Source organism: Pleurodeles waltl, chromosome 3_1 (assembly GCF_031143425.1).
Source record: "Pleurodeles waltl isolate 20211129_DDA chromosome 3_1, aPleWal1.hap1.20221129, whole genome shotgun sequence".
Taxonomy (NCBI): Eukaryota; Metazoa; Chordata; class Amphibia; order Caudata; family Salamandridae; genus Pleurodeles; species Pleurodeles waltl.
Window position 1 is genome coordinate 1,000,958,263 of NC_090440.1, and position 22,535 is coordinate 1,000,980,797.

Genomic DNA, 22,535 nt, shown 5'->3' on the forward strand with positions numbered 1-22,535 from the left:
CCAAAAAGGCAGCTTTGAGTAGCTGAGATGCCATACCTGCCAGTCCACATACACATCATGAATTCTTACATGAGCCAAAAAGGAAGGTAGAAAACGATATGGCCCAAGCTGTGAGCTGTTGACAGGCCTTTGGGCAAGTTGCCCCACAGAACATCTCAAAGTTGAAATGATTCATATGAAACAATTTAGACGAGAAAGCCAAGAGCCCACTATGATTTGGTTAAATCTATGAATGTCCACTGACACCGTCAACTATAGGATTCTGCAAAGTAGGCTAGTGTAACAGCAGTTGAAGGACTCTGACCTTGCCTGGCTTGATTCCCTTCTCTTCAAAAGAAAAGAAACAGTGGATCTCTTGATATACTCAAAAAAGTTAACCTTTTAAGTTGGTGCACCCTATAAAGGGCAACATTTTCTCCGTAGCTTTTTAACAAAAACCTAAGCCGTAGAATGCAGGTGCCGATAACTCCGAACATTCTGTTCTATACCTATGAGGATGAGACATAGCTTTCAATTTAATCATTCCATCATCCTTGGAAATGAGTAGCAGTTTTGGAGCCCGCCTAGTGAATATTGATTACTGGAGGAGTCTAAACCATCTGCAAAATGGATTATGCTTGTGGAGGCAATTCGATTTACTGGCCCGCAGCCTTAGGTCCAATTCCAACACCTACTGCAAAGCTAAAACAATTGGGGTTCTGGAAGGAGTGTAAAACCCATCCACCTCTGACTCAAAGAAACTCTTTGGATTTCTGAATTTCCCACAAAAAATACAAGCTGTCTCACCAGTTACCTCCAGCATAAATGTAGTTAACAGTGCATATATTGGCTTGATCAAGGACCTTCTAATGAAATTGCAATGACTGCAAAAGGTAGCAGCACTGGCTTTAATCTTCGACAGTGGAATAACCATGACTCAACAACTACCTGGGCAATAAGGGGGAACCATTTGGGGAGTGCATTTAGCTTACATTGTTATGCATGATTCAAAATGCTGTAAAAATGTGCTTTAAGAAATATCAATCCACAAGACAAGTGAAATTGGCAGACAGAGCCCTCTTATGAATCCCTAATTGTAATGATGAGAACATGCTTTTTCAGTATGTGAAAATAAGCTATGGGACTCTCTGCCACCAGCTTTAAAGTATTTTTGACACAATTTAGGCACGATCTTAAAACATACCTTTTTTGTTTAAGATTTCAAAGTGCCAAGCAGAGTTCTAACTGACATAATCCTTAATCTCTTAGCGCCAAGAGATAACCTAGATTTGGAAACTGTAATCTATGAAAAAATCCTAACAACACAGTACTCCCAGAAACCTAGAATGCCCAAAAGAGAGTAGAGTAGAATGCACAGGAGGGGAAAAAGAAGTATAAAGACCAATGGAAGGCCCAATAACAGCAACATTAAGGACAAACTAAAAATGTAAACTAATCCCAAAGCAAAGTAACCTAGAATGGCTAGCAGCATTGCACACAGCATCAGAAAAGGTGCTACAGCTAAATTCATATTTTCCTTCTTTTAAATTTAGATTAATGATTGAGTGTGTATCAGAGAATTAGCACAAGCACAATTTTCCCAGGCAAGAAGCATCAAGTAAAAGAATAAGACAGCATTCTTAAGCAAGAAGAGCCAGGCAGTATATTAGATGGAAACTAATCAGGTAGACGGGTAAGTGGATTACAGACAGCAGGTCTTATAGGAAGAATCAGAAAAAGGGTCCGACAGGAATCAGGGCCCATGCCTTCATGTTAGCTTGACAAGTATGGAGTGCCTGTAAACTGACCCATGTTTTTATATAGGGGATGTTGCAGTCAGAGACTACCCACTGGAATCTCGGAGTGGGAGAAGATGGTGCAGCACTGTTTGACATGTGTGGGCCTGCCAAATAACCGAGACTGCAACATCATGACAGGAAGAGAAGCGGTCTTGTACAGCTGAAGTAAGCATTGGAGACCATCATGTCACTGCTAATGGGAGCTAAGCATGCTTTTATTGACATAGGGCTTTCTCTTGCTGTCAGAGCCAACACACCTCTGGATATCGGAGTACGAATTCAAGAGTGAGCACAGCTATCACAGGCAGGCCTCCTGATCATAAGAACATGACTTAGAAACAAGCAGAAATTATTGCTTAGCTACTTTGGATATGGTGGGATTTAAAGCAGTGCACCTGGATTATTGACACCCCAATAGATTTCGTATTGTCCCCAAGCACTTAGGGAGTCCTTGTGGTATTGTAGAGCAAAGAAAAGACACCAGCATCTCACTCTCCCCGATGGGCCATCACACACGGTATGTCATTAAGGAGATTGCATCACATATGCCAAAGACTCAGCAGTCATTTGTATATGCCACCTCCCAACAGGTTCCATGAAGTTAGTCAGCTATGCTAGTAAACAGAAAATGCACAGCATTAACGTCACTTTAACCTTTGTTTTTTTCAGTCAGTATCTATGGTCTTTTTTAATGTATAGTAAGATGTCCATCGCTGTGCATGGAGTGGAGCTGGGTGCAGGGCCAGGCCTGCCAATCCCTGCATCCACCACCCTGCCGCACATGGCCTTAAGGGAAACCCTGCGCCCAACCATCTACCACAACACACAGCTATGTCATATAACAATATAAAGGATGTCATTTTAAGTAAGGCAGACATACTCACCTTGTCAAAGGATCAGCTTACCAAAAAATAAAAAGCAGCAGGCCCATTGACTTTATCAAGGGGTCAGCCCCTCAACATATATAAAGCAGACCTATTGAGTTTTTCAGAAATTCAACAATAACTATCCTCACATGATACTTCATAGATTTACACATTGCAAGTTTATTAATAGTGAATGTCACAAAATATTTTCATTAAAGTATTATTTTAAAAAATATTGCACATGTTTGAATCTTTTTTTGAGGTTTTCAGACCACAAAGTACAGTCATAAAACCAACCACGAGGAGTCCTTGCACTCAAGCTGAAGAGCATACAGCTCCAGCTTTAAGTCCTTTAAAAAATATGGTAAGCTCTTCTGGGGTCATGGACTCAATGACCCAGGGAGACTTACTATATTTTTGTAATGCTTCTGGGGGAGAAGGGGGCTGCTATGCTCTCTGCAGCCCTCTTTGCAGCCCTCCACAACATAAAAAAAAGCTTTGTGGTGTCCTCGCTCTTTCTAGGGGCTCCAGTAGGATCCAAACGTAAATAAAAAGCCCTAGCAGAGCATTATGGGGCACTCCTTGCTTGCAGCAGTGAATAATAATTGTGTGGCTCCTGCCAGTAACTTAATATTCTGTTTTTTTATTATATTACCTCTGTTTATATTAACTCTGGGGCTCCTCCCATGGTCCCTGCTATTTCCCCACCCAGCACCCTTCCTGTGTGCAGGTGGAGCCGGCCATTATTTTAAAGTGGGTGCCCTGGTGCCCACCTGGGCTACCAACAACATAGCCAATAGTTGGGAGCCACAGAGGTAGCCCCATGATGGCCCGTGTCAGCTCCCTAGTCAACACTCATCCTGGCAGGAGCCAGCTTTATTTAGTTGCTCCCGCCTGGACAGGAGCAACTTTGTTCTGCGTTCTGAGCAAAGTTGTTTTTCCTGCACAGGACAGTGCGGGCAGGGAATTTAGTTTGTATTCTCTGCCCACACTCACCTGTCCAGGGAATAGCAGAGTCCTGGGATATGAGATATCTACTTTGACACTGCTTTGATCGGTCCCTCAGGGGTGGGGTCCCTGAGGCCGATGTATGGCACATGGAAGGGGGACAAACTTCCCTTCCCCAAAAACATATACTGGCCCAGTGTGATGTTGTCCCTGGGCCTCATTGAGTCTCAGGTGGGGGGGGGGGGCACATGCCTCCGCTCCTAAATTTGAAAACAACTCTGGAAGATGGGAACTCCCCAAGGCCTATAGAAGGCTTGGGGGGGAGGAGCTGCATGCACCCCTTCTATAAATATCAATGTAGGCCCAAGAGATGGGGTCCCCAGGGGCTCCAGGTGGCTCAGGCAGATGGTCTACCTATGGCTCAGGCAGGAAGCCTACACATTCCCCCTCCCCAAAAAATAAAGATCACGCCGATGAGCCAGACCCTGGGCCACCCCATGGTACTTATATTTTTAAAGGGAGTGAACCTGTGTTTTTTCCTTTAATGGGACCACAAAGCTGCAGATCCTCCCTGGATCCATGGTCCTATTAAAAAAAACATGTTTTTGGCCCATGGGGGGGATGGGGGGGGGCAGGGTTGAAGGGGATACTCTGGAACCACCCCCCACCAGGAATAGGTAGTACTTGGGGGCAGAGTTTCCCTACTCTTCCCACCAACTGTATGTTTTTTTAAATTCTTTTTCTAGGACAGGACATCGAGTCCCCAAGTCTTAAAATGCCTGGCACCGCATCTTTGTTTATGTGCTGGAAGCCAATCAGATCTTATCTTTAGATCATTTGATTTTGCAGATTCTCTGCAGCAAACTATATACATAAATCTGACCAAACAATACCCAATGGATTTTCCAGGCCTCTGCTTAATGGAGCACCCCCCAAAAAGGGAGCTGTGGTAGATAAAACTTGTTTTGGAGAGTTTTGTGAAGAATCGTCAAACGGGATCAAAGTTATTAGCAATCCTAAAAATTGATTTCCCATGGAAACGTGGTCCTAAATATAACTGGGTTATCTCAAGAACTTTAACTCGTTCCCTAAGGTATCAATAGGTCATGCCCCTGCCTTGCATAGTTTTCTACTCATTAATATTACTCCAAATATTACATTGATATTATCAATGATTTATCAAAGATGTCATCAGTGTTGCAACATGTGGGGTAATTAGCAGTGCATGGTGGGGGTTGGAGTTTTAGTTACCTTAGGCCAGGAGTTATAATTACTTGAAATAACCATAACAATAACTGCTGAATTTCTATGGTTTTATGTGTGCAAATTCAGAACCTAACTATAATATCCCAGTAACCTTTGTTTTTTTAAGTGAATTTCTATGTTTTCTTTAATTCTATTTCCTAACTTTAACGTCACTGTGACCTTTGTTTTTTCAGTGAATTTCTAAGTTTTACTTTACGTTAATATGACCACCGCCTGCAAAGCCTTTGGCTGAGCACGGTGGGGGTTGGCCAAAACCCCCTGTAAGCACCAAACCCTGCCCAACGCATGGTCAAGTGTGCGACGGGGGTTGCCTGCAGGGCCCGGTCTAAAGACAGGCCCTGCAGCCATCTCCCTAGGACCATCCAACCCCGTGCCACACATGGACTGTGGCTGTGCAACACGGGACTTGGCTGCAGGGCCTGGCCTGTGGCAGATCCTGCAGCCGACCCCCTATAAGCAACCAACCATGCCCTGCAAAAGAGTGAGAGGACCTTTCAGTATGAACCCTAAATATTTGAAGTCGAAAAGAAATTAACGCAAGGAAATGACCAGTGACACACCTACACTGGCGCCCTCAACTTTCACTATGACGGTCAGAGACTTTAACAACTAGGCCACAGGTGACTCTTCACTGTGCAATGTCCAGACATATCTATTACACTCAACCCAAATATTTTGATGGGAAAAAAATGGAAATGTTCCAGCACTAGGTAGGAATATTTAACATTCAAAACACTAGTAAATAAATAGACACAGTGCAATAAGATACCAGGATTTCAACCTACTGTGTGACAGTCCAAGAGCCTTACCAGTAGTCTAAAAGTGATTTTGTTCTTTTTTTCGCATCAAACCGTAACAATGACATTCGAAACAAACATTTTGTTAATGTGAAACCTTGAAGCTATTGTATGGAGAGACCACTACAATAACAATCTCACTCACTCTCTCTTCCATAACACCTCTCTGGGGCCAATAACAATAAAAACAAATGGAGCAGGCCCATATATGGAACTGGGAACACCACCTCCCCAGGGCCAGCTCATACGAATTAAAGGAGGGGGAAGTGAGGCCCCCCTCCTGTGGTCTTGGGGACCACCATCCCCTAGGGCTGGCTGTTGCTACGCCCTAGGTGCCCACCCCTATGACAGCTCCTGCTAAGCAAAAGCATACACTCCACTTCTACCATGCTGGAGCAGTCAAAATGCTCTCGCTCGCTGGAAGCAGTGTTTTCATCTCTTTCTCTGCCAGCAGAAATGCAGGCAGGAAAAGAGATAAAAGTATTGTTCCTGCATGCAGGGAACTGCATTTTCAGCAGGTCACTGTGTGCTGGAGCAATGCCGGCTCCAGCAGGGGGTGGGGAGCCGGCTGGGACCGCGGGGGAATTGAGGCTCTCCCAGCGGTCCCCAACAAATTTGTTTTAAAAAATTAGTCCTTCCCTGCGTATCTAGATAGACAAATGCACAGGGCTAATTCTGGAACAAAGCTAATTTCCCAGAAATTAAACCTCAACGGGATGCACTTACTTACCCAATTTGAAGTTCCATTTCTGTAAAGTACTAATCACCCTAATTTCATGCGCATATCCAAGGCACAGCAAATATGTTTTCTCTGCACTTCCACTGTGAAAAGTTATCTTTAAACCTTGAAGCATGTGTTTGCATCCTTTCTTTTTCTGAGTGCAATATCACATGTAGTGACTGTAATAAGTGGGTTCTTTATTGTGAGCTGTTGCTGAGACCAGAGATTGTGTTCTCCCTTTAAAAAACTACAAGTAAGCAAAATAGCCTAGAAGTCCCACCCTTTTGGCCCTGCCCCATATACATAAGTGATATGGAACAACTTACCCCCATTTTCCAAGGATGGTGGACGGCTTACTAAAAAGACGCCTGAAACTACTTTCCCACCAATTTTGGATACGCGTTCTTGATGAACAGGAACATGATCTTATCTCCACCATACAAAGAAACAATTCATGAGTACTGTGGGGTAGGCCTCAGGCCTTGCGAACAACCCCCGCCGCGCACGGCTAAAGGCACCCTCGCCATGCACTTCTAATTACCTGAGATATTACAGCACTCATGACATCTTTTATAACATTATTGATAATATCACTGTAACATTATGGATGTGAAAACTGTGCATGGTGAGGGCGCTAGTTCTAGTTACCTTAGGGCACGAGTTATAGTTACTTGAAATAACTCTATTATCGCTGAATTTCTATGGTTTTGTACGCTTAAAATGTGAGCCTAACTTTAACGTCCCTGTAACCTTTGGTTTATTAAGTGAACATATATATATTTATATATATATATATATATATATATATATATATATAATTACTTAATAAACCAAAGGCTACAGGGACATTATAGTTGTGTTCAGATTTTACACACATAAAGCCTTAGAAATTCAGCAGTCATATTTACAGTTATTTCAAGAAACTAGATATCATGCCCTAAGGTAATTGTAACTTGCACCCCGGCCCCATTCCCCAGGGCCATTAATGTCTCAGAGAGAGAGACTGTGCTTGCTGCCCCCTCCTCTTTGTAGATGCAGCCAGACCCCAGAGGGAGGTGGTCCCCGGGGCAGTAATCGGCCCAGGGAGTTGTGGTGTGTGCCACGTCCACTAAGTCCCCCCCCTTTACCTTTTTCAGTACGGCTGTGCCCCGGGAGGATGGTGCCCCAGGGGCCAAAATTGGCATGCTAGGGGGCCCACACGCACCTCCTTGCCCCCAAACACACTGTTATTTCCCTGGAGCCTGACCCACCTGGGGTGGGGTTAAAAAAACATACAAGTGCTGAAGGCTAAGCTTGTTTTTTTTTTTGTTTTTTTACATTTTGCCGCAGATTCGCTGCAATTTTTCTTTTTTTTTTTTAGCAAAAAACGTTTTTGGCCCCAGGTGGGGTCCCTGTAGGACCTACCTCCATGTCTTTTTTCCTGTTTTTTTAAGACTTGGGACCGAGTCCTGAGTCTTAAGATTGCTGGGACCACTTCCCGTCTGAAGTGGTGACAGCCAACTAGATCTCACTTTGAGATCTGTTGGATCCGTGGACCCTTCACGTCTTTGTATATACATATATCTTTTTTAATATTTACTCCAAAACTACTAAATAGATGTGCACCAATTTACAAACAAGCACTTGCAGAGCCAATAGGTCGTGCCTTTGGGTCCTTATAAGTATTTAGCCATGCATCACATTAAACCTTTATCAGAAGTAAACTGTGTTTGTGCATTCCTTCATACACTTGGTATTAGACTTTAATGGTCAGAACATCCCCTAGAGGGCACCACAATAAAAACAGCATTTGGAACAGACATGGTAATGTAACCATATAGTTAGCTCCTAGATGGCATAACCACATGAAAAGAAAAGAACAGAAAGCATTGCAATGCAAGCATATATTTAGCCCCTAGAGGGCATTGTGCATTACACATTTTCAGGCCTTCCAGGACTGCTAGAACATTACTACAAACAAGGCCCTTAGAACACAAACTACGCCCAGCTGTAAAGTAAAAGCTCTACCCATGAAAGAGCTTAAAAAGACATTGGATGATGGGAGAGGTTATGAATTTGGGCCCCCCTCAACCTAGTGTGGGTACCCAGAAGAAGAGCTGGACCTGTCGTGCTGAACGTTTTGGTGGTGGTCCCACTACCCTAAGACCACCACAGACTGAGCTATGGGCACAAATGTGCTAGAAAAGGAATGCCCTGCAAAGTATTATTGGGCCAGTTTCCCGAATGCAGTGAATATTGTACTATCGGCTCTCCCACTGTGCAGGAAGAGCCTTATTGAGGGTTTCTATTGTATTTTTTAAATCTAAACGGTGCTCATGTAAAGCGTTCCAATATGCCAGTCGAGTTTGAGCTATATAAATAAAAAAAGAATCCCCATCCAGCCGTTGTCGGGTGCAGACATGCAAAGGAACAGCAAGATGCCAGAGGAAGAAACAACATACCGCCACCAGTGCAAAGCGGAGTGGCAAAAGAAAAAAGTAGTGCGCAGACACTAAGGTACATGGCCGATCGTGCAATAATCCATGGCAGTACAAAGCAGCCTCAAAGCGAGACAAACCTAAAGCATTTACCTAACAAACTAAAGGAATTTTGAAAGGCAGGCCAAGGAACAAATGAAAGTGATGGGCGTGGTGAAAGTCCACAGAATAGATTACAGAATGTCGAAAGAAAGTGCTTGTGCGCTGCCTTGGCTTGCCCTAAAAAGCACTCTTTCTGGACCAAGATCTAGCTTTTTGCTCAATTTGGTATAATTTCATTCAGCGTTTAAGGCAGTAGTCGTGTCTAAAATACCTATGGGATGTTGCATGGTGAAAATGTGTTTTGGGACCCCACCCTCACAACACTTTTTTCCGGCTCATGCTTGATGAATCAGCCTGAAACTTTCCAGATAGCAGCTGAAGTGACACAGAGGGGTCTTTTGATAATTACAATTGGAGGAGAGGCCCAAAGCCCCAATCATAAGAAGATACAAACATGCAAAAAATAAAATGCAAATTCAGTAGTTGCTTATTTTCAATTATTTTAGAATTTGTTTTGAACACTCAACAGTAACAAAGGACTCGTGATAAAACCAGATGAAGATACAATAATACTTACACAGTGTCACTTTGCACAGAGTCCTCATTTCTGTAAAATTTTCACAACTCATTTTTCTCCATCGTCCAGACCGAGTGTGCAGGGCTGCACATGTATTTAGTAGTTCTTCACTGACCTCCTCCTCAGTCCAATTTGTAAAGGTTACTTCTGAGTTGTCAAACCATTTAAAAGTATTATCTAAAATGGATAACCTTTTATTAGAATGTAATTAGTGCTCAATTAACGTAATTAACCGTTTGTACCTGTTAGGTGTCTCCAAAAATAGTATGTAGATTATGCACTTTTCTGTAACAACGTTGCTAAGAGTACCTGCTGTGGGTACCTTGGTTGGTAATCAACTGTAAGTTACATTTTCAGTCTTAGCAACTGTAAGTGCTCGCATGTAATGTGGCTGTGCAAGTAAATGAAATGTCCACTCATTTTAAACACCTATGACCTCGAATTAAAGTATGCAAGTTGAAGTGAGAGCTGCTCTGTCTGTAAAACAAACATTTCAGAAGCCGGGCACTTTTCCTTTCCATTAAGCAAGAGCGAGAGGAAGATCTGAATAGGTAAACAGCAGTAAGCCTGCAAAGTGTACTTTATTTACCAGCTAACTCTATAAATGTTTTGCTATTTGTCCATTTTCTCCAGTTGTTCCTTTTTAGGTCTGAGTTAACCAAAAGCTTTAGATTTTACTTAAATTAAATATATAATATATTTATTTATAGGGGCTTTCATCTAACCCTCTTCATCCAGTGGTTTCTTGCTGTCTCATTCACATTCTTCGTCCGCCCACTACAGCATAAAGCGTGGGGCAATGGGTCAGATAGAGTGGTGCGAGGGTGATACAACACTTGAGTTGTACAAAAACCAGGACAAACCAAAACAAACATTGGTAAAGTCAAAAGGCCTTCAGCCAAACTTACTGGGCTTGCCAATGCTTGTTTATTAGGATGAACTCAGCTCTTCTTTGAATAAAGCGGTTACTTCACAAATTCTTTTCTCTGAGTCTTTCCAAATTTCGATTGTCCTCTGCTTCCTCTCCTGTTCATCGCTAACAGCATGCAGTGACTTTAGGATGGTAAAAGTGCTAGTACATTAAGACAATCAGATTCATCCAGAGACATTGAGGCAAGGACACTACTTCGACATTGAGGTACTGAAGTAAGGCAAACAACATTGACACAAGGACACAGGAGTAATGGCTGTGATACAGGGACCCTTGGACCTTGAGACCGGACACTGACATGGAGACACTAGGTCACTAACATGAGGACACAGGCGCCGATATGGGACACTTGGCGAGTGACCAACTGATCCTAGGATACTGACATGGCAACACCTATATAGGGACAATGTCACATGAACACTGGCTTTGACACAAGAACATTGGAACACAAGGACACAGGGCCAAGGAAAATGTTACACAGGAATATTAACTCTGAGACACAGATGTTGACAATGGGAACTAATGGTGAATTACTGAGTACAAAGATACTAAGGGGCATATTTATACTCTGTTTGCACCGAATTAGCGTCACTTTTTTTTTTAACTCTAATTCGGTGCAAAACTAACTCCATATTTATACTTTGGTGCTAGACCCATCTAGCGCCAAATTTATGGAGTTAAAGTCATTTTTGGAAGTGGAGACCTACCTTGCCTTAATGAGATTGAAGGTAGGCGTTCCCATTCAAAAAATGACTCTATGGCCTTAACGCCATATTTAGGGGCATATTTATACTCTGCAGCATATTTATACTCTGTTTGCACTGAATTAGCGTCATTTTCTTTACTCTAATTCATTGTAAAACTAACTCCATATTTATACTTTGGTGCTAGACCCGTCTAGTACCACGGCCATGATTTATACTTTTTTTGCGCCACATTAATGTCATTTTTTGACAAAAAAGTGGCACAAACTTACAAAATATTGGCCCTTATTTATACTTTATACTTTTTGCTGCAAAACTGCACTAACTCAGTTTTGCACCAAAAAGTTTAGCACCGGCTTGTGCCATTTCTGTGCACCAGCCAGGCACCATATTTATGGAATGGTGCAAGCCGGTGCAAAGGGTAGGCTAGAGTAAAAAAAAAAAAAAAATGACTTTAGTCGGTAGGGCTGGCAGTATAGAAGAAGAGGATGACTCTAACCAGATTAGCATCATTTTATGGTGCTACACCTACCATGCCACATGACTTCTGCCTCAGAAAAGGCAGAGTCATGCCCACCACCCCAATGGCCAGCACAGAGCACAAGGGTCCCCTGGGCATGGCCATTGCACCCTGTGCCATGTAAGGGGGCCCATTTCAGGGCCCCCATGGCACTTTCAAAAATAAAATAAATTTCTTACCTGTACTTACCTGGGATGTGGTCCCCCATCCTCTGCAGTCCCTCTGGTGTGGGTGGGGGTGCCCCTGGGGCCTGGGGAGGGCACCTGTGGGCTTATTCCATGGTGTTCCACCATGGAAATAGGCCCACTGGTCTCATAACACCTGCTCTGACCCAGGCTTTAAAAAATGGGCAAAGCAAGCTTTGCCCCATTTTTTGACCCCTCCTCCCTCCCTTGCACCATTTTTGCATGGGAGTATAAATATGGCGTTAAGGCCATAGAGTCATTTTTTGCACGGGAACGCCTACCTTGCATCTCATTAAGGCAAGGTAGGTTTCCACTTCCAAAAAATGACTTTAACTCCATAAATTTGGCGCTAGACGGGTCTAGCACCAAAGTATAAATATGGAGTTGGTTTTGCACTGAATTAGAGTAAAAACAAATGACGCTAATTCAGTACAAACTGCTTTTTGACTTATAGGGAGTATATAATAAGCAACTGAGAGGAACTCTTTTCTAGAGTCAATGAAACAATGACACAGCTGTGACAATGTGACCCTTAGCATGGGGATATGGATATTGTGATATGAGCAGAGTGCACTCAGACAGGGACATAAACTGCCACAGTGACAGTGACACAGGGATGATGGCATTAGAAAACTGACAAGACATTGAAGACACAGAAACACATGCACAAAGACTGATAGGCCCAGAGAGAGAAAGACATAACCCCTGTCACAGGGTCAATTTGTTGCCATGCAGATTTGACTCTGATACTGGGTTTCAAGACAAAGCGACATGAGGACATACTTCACTCTATTCCAGGGACCTCTTAAAACACAGAAAATGAAACTGCTAGTAAATGCCCAGTCCTACAGGTTAGGAGCTTTGGATTGTTGTGCTCAGCTCATGCACTGCACACATTGTAAAACAGGAGTATGGGTTAGTAAATCTAAAGCGGTAGTTACATGATACCTTGCTGGGGTATTCCAGCATCAAGTGACATTCCTTGTCATTCAGGCCCTACCGATGTCTTCCTCCCAGCGGTTCCTTAGTGTAGCCAGTGATATGTATGAATGTTGTTTTATGCCCTTGTATAGCCATTTGACCAGATGGCTGCCTTTTCCTATCTCGTATATTGCTTGAACTAGCGAATGTGTTTGTGGTTTGTCTCCTTCTAGTGCCCAGGTTTTAAAATACTCTGGCATTTAGAAGAAAGAGGGATGTTGGTAGCCCATGCATTTAAGTGAAATCCTGATGTGCCATCAAAACTCCCTCTTCAAATTAATCACCAATCACGTGTACATCTACTGTATTCAATGGGAATGAGAGTGGATGTAAGCGGATTTTGAGGTGTCAGAATGCCCAGTAGAGGTATATATTCGGTTCCTAGGTCAGGGAACCCTTTGTATATTTTAAGGCTTGTTTCCAATACGTTCGAGCATTATGTAAAACATTATGTAAAAGTAGAGTTGAGGGGGGGGGCATGTGCCCCCTGCAATAACAATGTGTGTATCCTACTCAGCTGTAGATCCCTCTGTGTGTAATTTATTTCTCTCAGGTTAGGACCTGCTAGCCAGTATGCCTGGGATTGTAATTGGCCTGCAAAGCGATATGCCCTGAAGTCTGGAGCATTCAGCTCGCCTTTATCCAGGGGGTGTTACAATTTAGCTAGGCTCACCCTATGTCTTTCAGTGCCCCAGTTTAAGTCTATCAATAGTGTGTTAAGTTGTTTGTAGTATATACCATTGGGATCACCACCGGTAGGTTGACAAAGTACAATATTAATCGGGTGGGATTAACATTTTTGATATTGCTACCCGTGCAGCAACCAATAAAGGCAATGTGATCCAGAATCGGATTTGTGAGCCGAGGGAAGCAATATTTTGTTTAAGTTGCCCTCTAGGAGATCAGGAGTGGTTTGATAGATTTAAACTGTCAGATAACGAAAAGTATGTGGAGCTACTGGAACAGTCTATGCCCCATACTCAGACGACCAACCCAGGCGTCCTCCCGGAAAGTAAAGGCAAATGATTTATTATTATTGACACAAAGGCCAAGAGTTCTGCAAATTGGGTAAAGATGGTGTTGAGTGGTGAAATGTCCACCACTAGATCTTGCAGGTATATTATTAGGTTGTATGCATATAAGGAGATTGCATGTGTGTTCATCTTTGTGGAATCCCCCAGATATCTGCTCTCTGCTGTATTGTGTAAGCCACCAGTTCCATGGCCAGCACAAAAAGGAATGGCGAAAAAAGGGCATCCCTGTGCAGTTCCCCTGAAGATCAAGTAGTCTGAGGAACTGTTAGAGCCTGTTCAGGTTTGTGCCGTTGGATTGCTGTATAATAGTTTTCACCCACTTTATATATTGTTGAGGGATGCCTAATTTCTCTAGTGTAGAGAACATATAGTCCCAATGAAGGGTTTCAAACGCTTGCTGAAGATACAAAGAGAGACACCCAGCGTTCGGCTAGATTGGTTTGGCTACCTCCATTACTTGGTACAGCCGCCCTATGTTTAAGGATGTACGACGTTGGGGTATAATCCCGTTATGATCAATGTCTATTAGATTCAGTAAGAGAAGGAGTAATATGGCAGCCAGAATCTTGCTCAATATTTTGTAGTCCGTTGATAGCAGAGGTAGTGGTCTATAGGATGACATGTCTAACGGGTCCCTACCAGTTTTTAGTAGGGAGGTCACTAGGGCTTGAAAAGTGGCTGGTGGGTGGGATCCATTCTGGAGTGACATATTATTATATAAATAAGTGTGGAAGAAAACGGGTGGTATAAATGTTATAAAATTCAACTGGCAGGGCATTGAGACTTGGGGGCATACAGTATTTATACTCTGTGCCGAATGTGCGTCAAAAATTTTGACGCACATTCTGTGCAAACTGTGCACCATATTTAAACTTTGACTCCCCGAGCCCGCGGACGTCGAAATTCCTCTGTGCGCGTCATTTTTTGGATGCGGGAAACTGCCTTGCGTTAATGACATGCAAGGAAGGCGTTCCCGCCCAAAAAAGGACTTTAAGGCCTGTGCGCCTTATTTATACTCCTGCGTCATTTTGACGCACAAGGGGGGGCAGGCCTAAAAAAACGGCGCACAGCCTAACGTGCGCCGTTTTTTAACACCTGGGTGAGGGCAGGCGTTAAGGGACCTGTGGTCTCACTTCCATGGTCTCTGACCATGGAAGGAATCCAGATGTGCCCTTCCCTGCCCCCAGAGACAACCCCTGCCACCCTCACCCATCCCTGGAGGACACCCATGGATGGGGGGACGCATCCCAGGTAAGTACAGGTAAGTTGAGGTAAGTATTTTTTTTTTCAAAGTGGCATGGGGGGGCCTAATTTTGGGCCCCCTACATGCCACTGTGTCCAATGACCGTGCCCAGGGGACAGAAGTCCCCTGGGCATGGCCATTGGGCAAGGGGCATGACTCCTGTCTTTGCTAAGATAGGAGTCATTTCAATGGGGGTTGTGCGTCAAAAAATGGCGCAAGTCTGGTTTGAGGCATGATTTTTGCCTCAAACCTGACTTGCACCATTTTTTGACGCACAACCCCCATTTTCCCCTACGCTGGCGCTGCCTGTTTTGAGTCATTTTCTTTTTACTCTGACCAGTCAGCAGTGCCGGCTAACGTCATTCCTTAAATAATGCGCCTGCATGGGGCGTAGGAATGGCGTTAGCCAGCGGTAATATTTTTGACACAAACCAGCGCTGGCTTGCATCAAAAAGTATAAATATGGGCCTTGGTGTCTTGTTCCATGGAAGATCGTTTATTGCACAACGGATCTCTTCTTGCATTAAGTGTGCACAAAGTGTAGTTCTTTGTGACTCAGGAACTTGTGGCAGTGTTATATTGTTCAGAAAATCATGAAGGTGAAATAAGGACTGTGCTGTGGGGGATCTGTAAAATTATGTGTAATATCTCGAAATGCTGTGTTAATGGGTCTTTGTGTCAAGAGAGTGAGACCCTCTGGTGTATTTATCACCAATGTTAGTATGGGAGTCAAATGTGGACTAATTAGGCGGGCCAGTAACGTGCCCGTTTTATTACCCCCAAGTGCATTCTGCTTGTATAGGCAAGGTAATCTAGTATTCAGAGGAGTTCTAGGCATTCAGCATGATGGGTGTGGCATTCTTGTAAATCCGTAGTTTTAGCATTATTATGTGCCACTTCCTGATCTAGCCTGCTCAACCGGTTTTCAGTCTTTGTAATATCTTGAAAGATCATTTGATGTGCCCCAGCAGTGGTAGACAGTGCTGCTCCCTGTATGACCACTTTAAATGCTTTCCACTCCACTGTTAGGGAGAAGCAGTTCCCATGTTTTCGGTAAAGAAATTGGCAATAGTAGTGGTCAAGTTAACTTTGAAGACCGCGTCTTCTAGAAAACAGTGCTGGAGCCGTCAGGTGGGGACCGGGTGGGGACCCGTCCCGACATGATATGTAATTCTAGTGGGTTATGATCAGATAGTGTTTTTCCTAATTATGTGGTGTGTGCTATGTCATTGAGCAGGTGTGATAAGCACCACATACAGTTTAGTTCTGAATATAGTTTGTGTGGGACGGAGTAGACTGACTATTCCCTCATCCAATCGTTCAATTCTCTCCATGTATCATGTAAGGACCAGCCTATTTTCTCAGGGCCTTGGCCTGTCTGACCAAGGGGGCACACGGGAGGGGTGGATGAGAGCGGTCTAGGGTGATGTCAAGAACTGCATTATAGTCACCACCTATTATCCATGACATTTGGGGCCAGGTCGCCAACGCTGAGGAAAACCATGTTAGGAAATGGTTCTGTCCTGTGTTCTTGGTATACACTTCCAAGCATTATTGACCTACCATTTAACATTCCTCGGACCAACACATATCGTCCTTGTGTATCTACCTTGGACTATAGTGCTTGAAATGGTATCCCTGCTCTTATCCAAACTGCTGCTCCTCACAAATTCTCCGAGTAGGTTGTAGCAAATATTTGGCCTCACCATTTATAACAAAGTTTTAACGTTTCAGCGGAGGAGAGATGTGACTCTTGTAACTATGCTGATTTTACCTTTGGGCGAGTCGGTAAAGCGTATATCCTATGTCACTTTTGTGCAGTACCCATCTCTTTAACATTCAACATCAGTATTTTATATATCTTGGCTGCTGTAGAATTTCTAACGACATTGGTACAGGTCCATTAAATGACATTGGTACAGTTCCATTAAATGATACATCCCTGCAAGTTCACCTTTTCCCAATAAAACACGACCAACTTGTAATAAGACATTAGAGCAGCTGTAATTCAGTTGTATCTAGTAAACTCTAATATCTGGTCCAAAGGGAAGCAGTCGTTCGACCATGATAACAAATATAATAAAACAAACTGTTGCTCGTAGCGTTTGACAGTACCTATCTATTTAGTGATCTACTAAGTCAGTAATTTAGGCAGTAGGTGGTTGGCCTCCTCGGGCAACCCGGGAACGAACATCATCATTCAAACTTTATATTGGATTTGTTGCCCTGGAGTACCTCAGTAGTACCGAGCGTATAGTTGTGAGTTTAGGTCGTCAATGTTTAAACAATTATCAAATATGCCAATAACAGATACTGTGTTGTAAAAGATAGAGTAGAGATCATATAATTGTGTCAGATGTTTGAGGGGTCACCATTGGGAACAATGCTGCACTTGCTTTAGAGTCGGAGTCAGATGCAGCACTGTGAAAGAAGCCAGATGATGACTGTAGGGAACGGTGTTGAACAGCAGTGGGCATCGTGGCTATCACCGCTAGACTCTCCTACAGTGCCTGTATAGGGGTCAGGGTCGCTCCGAGGGAGAAACTACTGGTGTTGTTCTGTCTCCGACGCCGAGTGGGATGGCTTGGAAGGCCCTGCGCTGTTTCATTTGCTCCAGGTCTAGGAGCATTGGGGTAATGAACTTCCAGCCAGCCCCAGACTGCTTCAGGAGTGTCAAAAAACATCGCTTTTTGGTCATCGATGACACGGAGACCTGCCAGGAACATCAATATGTAGGTCAAGCCTCAGCCCATAGCTGTCGCTTTGCAGCCAATAATGATGATTGTTTTTGCTGGACTGCTAAAGAGCAATCTGGGAATATGGGTTGTGACAGTGCACCAGTAACTGGTTTTTGCGTTGGCACCCTATGAGCTCTCTCCACTGTGAAGAGGGGTGAGAGGCCCGAGGTACCACCTTATCCTGTAGCCAGGTATCAATGAATTGCGTTGGGTTAGGGCCTTCCGTCCCTTCAGGAATCCCAATAATGAGCACGTTGTTGTGCCGTGCCATTCCTTCAGCGTCCTCCGCTCGGTCATGAAGTAGCCGAATCTGGGACCTCAGTTTGTCTATTGCAGCAGAATGAGTATCGTGTTGTAGGTCATTTGCTTTAGGTCCTTTTTCCGTTGCTTTGACCCTTTCCATTAATTTGCGATGATCGTCGTGCAGCAACCATAGGTCTCTTGCCAAGGAGTCAATTTGGAATCCAATGGCGGCTCTTGAATCATGGACTTGTTTCAAGATGAGGCTGAGTGTGTCAGAACTTGGATTAAACGCAGTTGGAGGTACTATATCTTCCATGTTCAGTTTGTTGATTCCTCCAGACAGGGGTCTGGTCTGATGATCCTCCTGGGTTAGGGGGAGGGGAGGCTTAGCGCTTTTAGTGCAGCCCATCTTGTGCTGGCAGGTATGAGCTATTTGTACTCGTACTATGGTGAAGGACCTTTATTTGAATCAATAAGTGTCCTGTTGGTATATCGAGCTTCTAAGTTGTCGTCTTCCAGTAACAGTATTTTGTCCTGGATTTTGGAAGTTTACAATAGGCAACGCTTCATGCAGCACATTCTTTGTGATTTTGTTTGGCCTGTAGTAATGGGCAGAGAACAAGACCCTTTAAATTATAGCAACAGTGTTCTCTGTGTCTGCCAAATTATAACATGGGTGGTCAGCCAGTAGCTGCATTAATCCGACTAGTTACTCCTAGTGTTCCATGATGCCATGGGTTGATTAGCGTGGGGGGGAGGTGAATCCTAGACTGGTGTAAGTGTAAGGCTGAGTTTTTGGTACAGTGTTCATGGCATTTTTATGTGCAGGGGTCAGAAGACCAGCCGCGTTCCATGCACAGGGCAGCGCTCACACAATTCTTTGAGCTGTCACTGTATCATCAGGGCGAGGCATGCTTTCCGAGTCCGCACGGGCCCTCTGTTACAAGGGCTGCCCAGTTTCACCCTCAGAATGCTTTGGTAGGCCTCTACAGTTCCACCCTCTGTGCAGCTGGTCCCCCTTTTGCTGGGCCTGGGGCTTATTTATGACAGCAGGTGAATCTGTGGTGTTGCGGCTTGCAGCCTTGAGTCCCCACTCTGCGACCATACTCAACCCCTTGCGGAGCTTGGAGTCTATTTACTTAGGCTGATGATTCAACTTGCCCGCAGCCCAGTTAGAGGACTGCGAGGACACAGGCTGTTTCTCCGATGCCGCTCCCGTCCTCATGTCTTTTTTCGCAAGGATGATCAGTGCCGCAACCCTCCGAACAGCTCTGATTTATTGCCACTCTGGAGTAGCAGAGGTCCGGTCCCATCGCACTCGACAAGGATCGTTGGAGTAATGCAGGGGCAGTGTCAACTCGGATTTTACCTGGCTGGGTCGTCTCAGGGCCTTTTTCGTCCTTACTGCTTCAGGCCGCCCCGGGGGAATTACTGTTGTTTCCAGTGCTTAATTTGTAAATAAAAAGGTGCCTGTGCTCAAAGCGCTCCTCTTAAACACGCAGCTGCTGCAATTAAATATGTAAACACGGAATACTAAGGCGGCTGCAATAGGGTGGCGCAATGATGACAAATAGCCCGTGGTCAGATGATACGTAGTTTTTATTTTTTTAAGAGTTTTCACGGTGATTCGGCCGCTACTCTTCTTGTTCCCATCTTGCCATCTTCTCTTTACAAGGGGGCTCACAGGAGGCGCATGTGGAAAGAGAATGGAGACAGACAGTGGTAAGTGGTCCAGTATTTGTTGGTCTTTTGTCTTACTATTATTAGTTCTGTTTCCTTTCTTTCTTTGTCTCTACTGTTTTCCCTCTATTTGGTTTTAGTCCTGTCTTCCTCCTCATTCTTCTTCTGTTTTCTCCTTTCATTTCTTGATTCCTCCCTCTCTTGCTCACTCTCTCTCTCTTCCTGCTTTCTTCCATGGGTATCGCGGCCTTTCTCTGTATGGATGTTTCTTTTTTTTCTGTCTACTTTCTGCATCTCGTTCTTTCTCTTGACCTGTCTCTCTTGCTCTCGCCTCTTTCTTCCTCTCTACTGACCGTAGGACAAGTCAGGATGGTGCACGATAGTGTCGGATTTTGCGAGTTCCTGGCTGCCAGTCAGAAGCCTCACCAAAGCACGTCTGTCATTTTAGGTGGTCAGCCCCTGCACCCCGCCAGACCACTCCATTTCCTTTTGATATTTTCACAAATTACTTGAACAACACTCCTCTGGTCTGCCTTATAAATCTGCACATATGATTTTCCACATATTTCCTAGAAGTCTGTAAGGGGGACCGCAGGTTAAAGACTGTACTCTGTTGACCTTCGTTCCTATCGCAATTTGCTTTAAAATAGAAAAACATTCCATTATTTTTCCAAATACTTGTTGGTATAGAAAATTAATAATTACCAACTAAAATTAACAGTATTGTGTCACAAAATTAGAAGACCCCACTCTAATATCCCCCCAAATCAGTTTTGCATTATTATGATTTCAAAGGGCAGGGTTCCCCCGAAACCTATAGCCCTGGCTATGGGCCTGGCAGGATCACAGAGCCTTAACTGATATACAAAGACTACAGAACCTAACAATAGGTGTCTACTACGAATATGAGTATGTTTTATTATGTTTCTGTTTATTGCAAGAATCCGGATCCTACCTGTTCATTATGGCTTGCCACAGTTTCCACCTTTGTGGCACTTCTATGTCCATGCCATCTACAAGACACAACTGATCACTCCAGAAATGGCCCTGTTTAGATGTTAATGGAGAGAGGGCATTAGGGACTGCTGGTAACTTCACCTACAAACTGCGTTCTAGCAGCAAACCCCTGAACCTCGGAATGGATTTTAAAGTGGACCTGAACTGTGGTTGTAATCAGGCACCCTGCATAAACTCTTCCATCAGCCTGACCAAGGGTTCAGGATCACCAACACAGGTCAATAGTATTATAAGGTGGAGTACTGCCTCCAAGTCTTATGCCTGGTGATGAAAGTTAGGCCCTGACGGTAGCAGAAATTGGACCCATGGAAACAAATATTTATAACATGGGTAGGTGGGTAACTGAAACAAATATGTTGTAAAAAGTAGATTACAAGGATACTTAAGAAAAGAGTAATTCACGAGCTTAAACAACCACTCACAGCTTGCTTCAGGATTTCATTATAGATACCATGTATACACAGGATGGCAAGGAATTGATTTGGGAACAGGTAATGGGTAATGAGTGGCATGCATGCGCCTGCTGCACAGTCCAGGCTCGACATGCTGGCAAAGCCATGTGTCTGACCCACCACTGAAGCTATACCTGACTTGTATACCACTGCTTAAACCCATTTCCTTAATGTCAACATACATTTGTGCTCTGAAAAAGCCGCTCTTTTTAAGCCCCACTCGAAATAAATTGTTTCGATTCAACCTTATCAACTGGGCATTTAGTTCACACACAGCATATTAATAAAGGAAGTATTGACTGAGTAAGTGTATAATCTAATTAGAGGTTCCTGCAACATATTTGTGTCACTTCCTGTACTCTTTATTTCACTTGATTTAGATGGGCTGTTAGCTCAATATGGCACACCCACAGTATGCATAAATAGAATTTGTTTAACAAAGTTAAATATATATGGGGCCGATTCACTAAGTGCCTCCACACTTGTGGTGAGGCCCCGCAGTCATTGCCTGAGTGCCTGCACTCGTGACGGAGGGGTGCTGTACTCGTGGCGGGACTTCCCCAATGGGTAAATGCAGTACATCGGTACCGTCACGAGTGCGGGCCCCCCATCATGAATGAATCAGACCAGTAAAAGTTGAGTGTCTATGGTTATGAGCTTACAAGACACACTTGTCCAAGTTCCCTCCTCAAGCCAGTAAACATCCTGAAAAACATCACATAAATCACCACCCAAGAGGCACTAGAAGGCACACAAAATAAAAGAAACAACCGGGACCATTACATTTATAACAAAGATAATGGATCCAACAAATATGATGGAGCATAAACCAAAAAGAAATAAAGAAACCAATATGGGGCCATGTTGAATACGCAGTAAAAAAATGGTGAACTGAACGAAGTATGGCTAGCTACTGTTTTTTTTGTTTAATTTGTTTATTGAGTTTTTCATTCAACTTACATGAACATCTAACATATATAGATAAATATATAGGCCATTTTACATTATTATACCAGTTGTAAAAAAAAGATGTTAGGGCACAGTTATGTCTTGCGTGTGGCATATGACCACATTGAATACAGGTAATTTCATAAATCAGTGTTTCTGGTGGATTAAATCAAGATATGCAATTTATATATCTGCAATGTTGCTGTCCAAGATGCACCAGCATACGATTCAGGCAAGAAACAGCCTTTTCTAATTCCCACAGGGTATAAAATTTTAAAAATAGGTGAAAGGGAAGCAAGGGAGGGGAAGGAGAAAACAGGGAAAAGAATCAAGTGTCAGCTACACCAATCCCTCAGCAATGACACATGATACTGCAACATTTCTACA

The 22,535-nt window shown here is 43.7% G+C and overlaps 1 protein-coding gene across 3 annotated transcripts in view; it reads right to left on the minus strand.

Annotated features, from left to right (window-relative positions):
* The window catches only part of CD302 (CD302 molecule), a 324,100-nt gene that overhangs the window by 172,803 nt on the left and 128,762 nt on the right, over positions 1 to 22,535 (minus strand). For all 3 annotated transcript variants that reach the window (XM_069224203.1, XM_069224205.1, XM_069224204.1), the window contains exon 4: positions 9,473 to 9,649. In XM_069224203.1, coding sequence (XP_069080304.1) covers positions 9,473 to 9,649 — 177 coding nt within the window. The remainder of the gene's footprint in view (positions 1 to 9,472; positions 9,650 to 22,535) is intronic.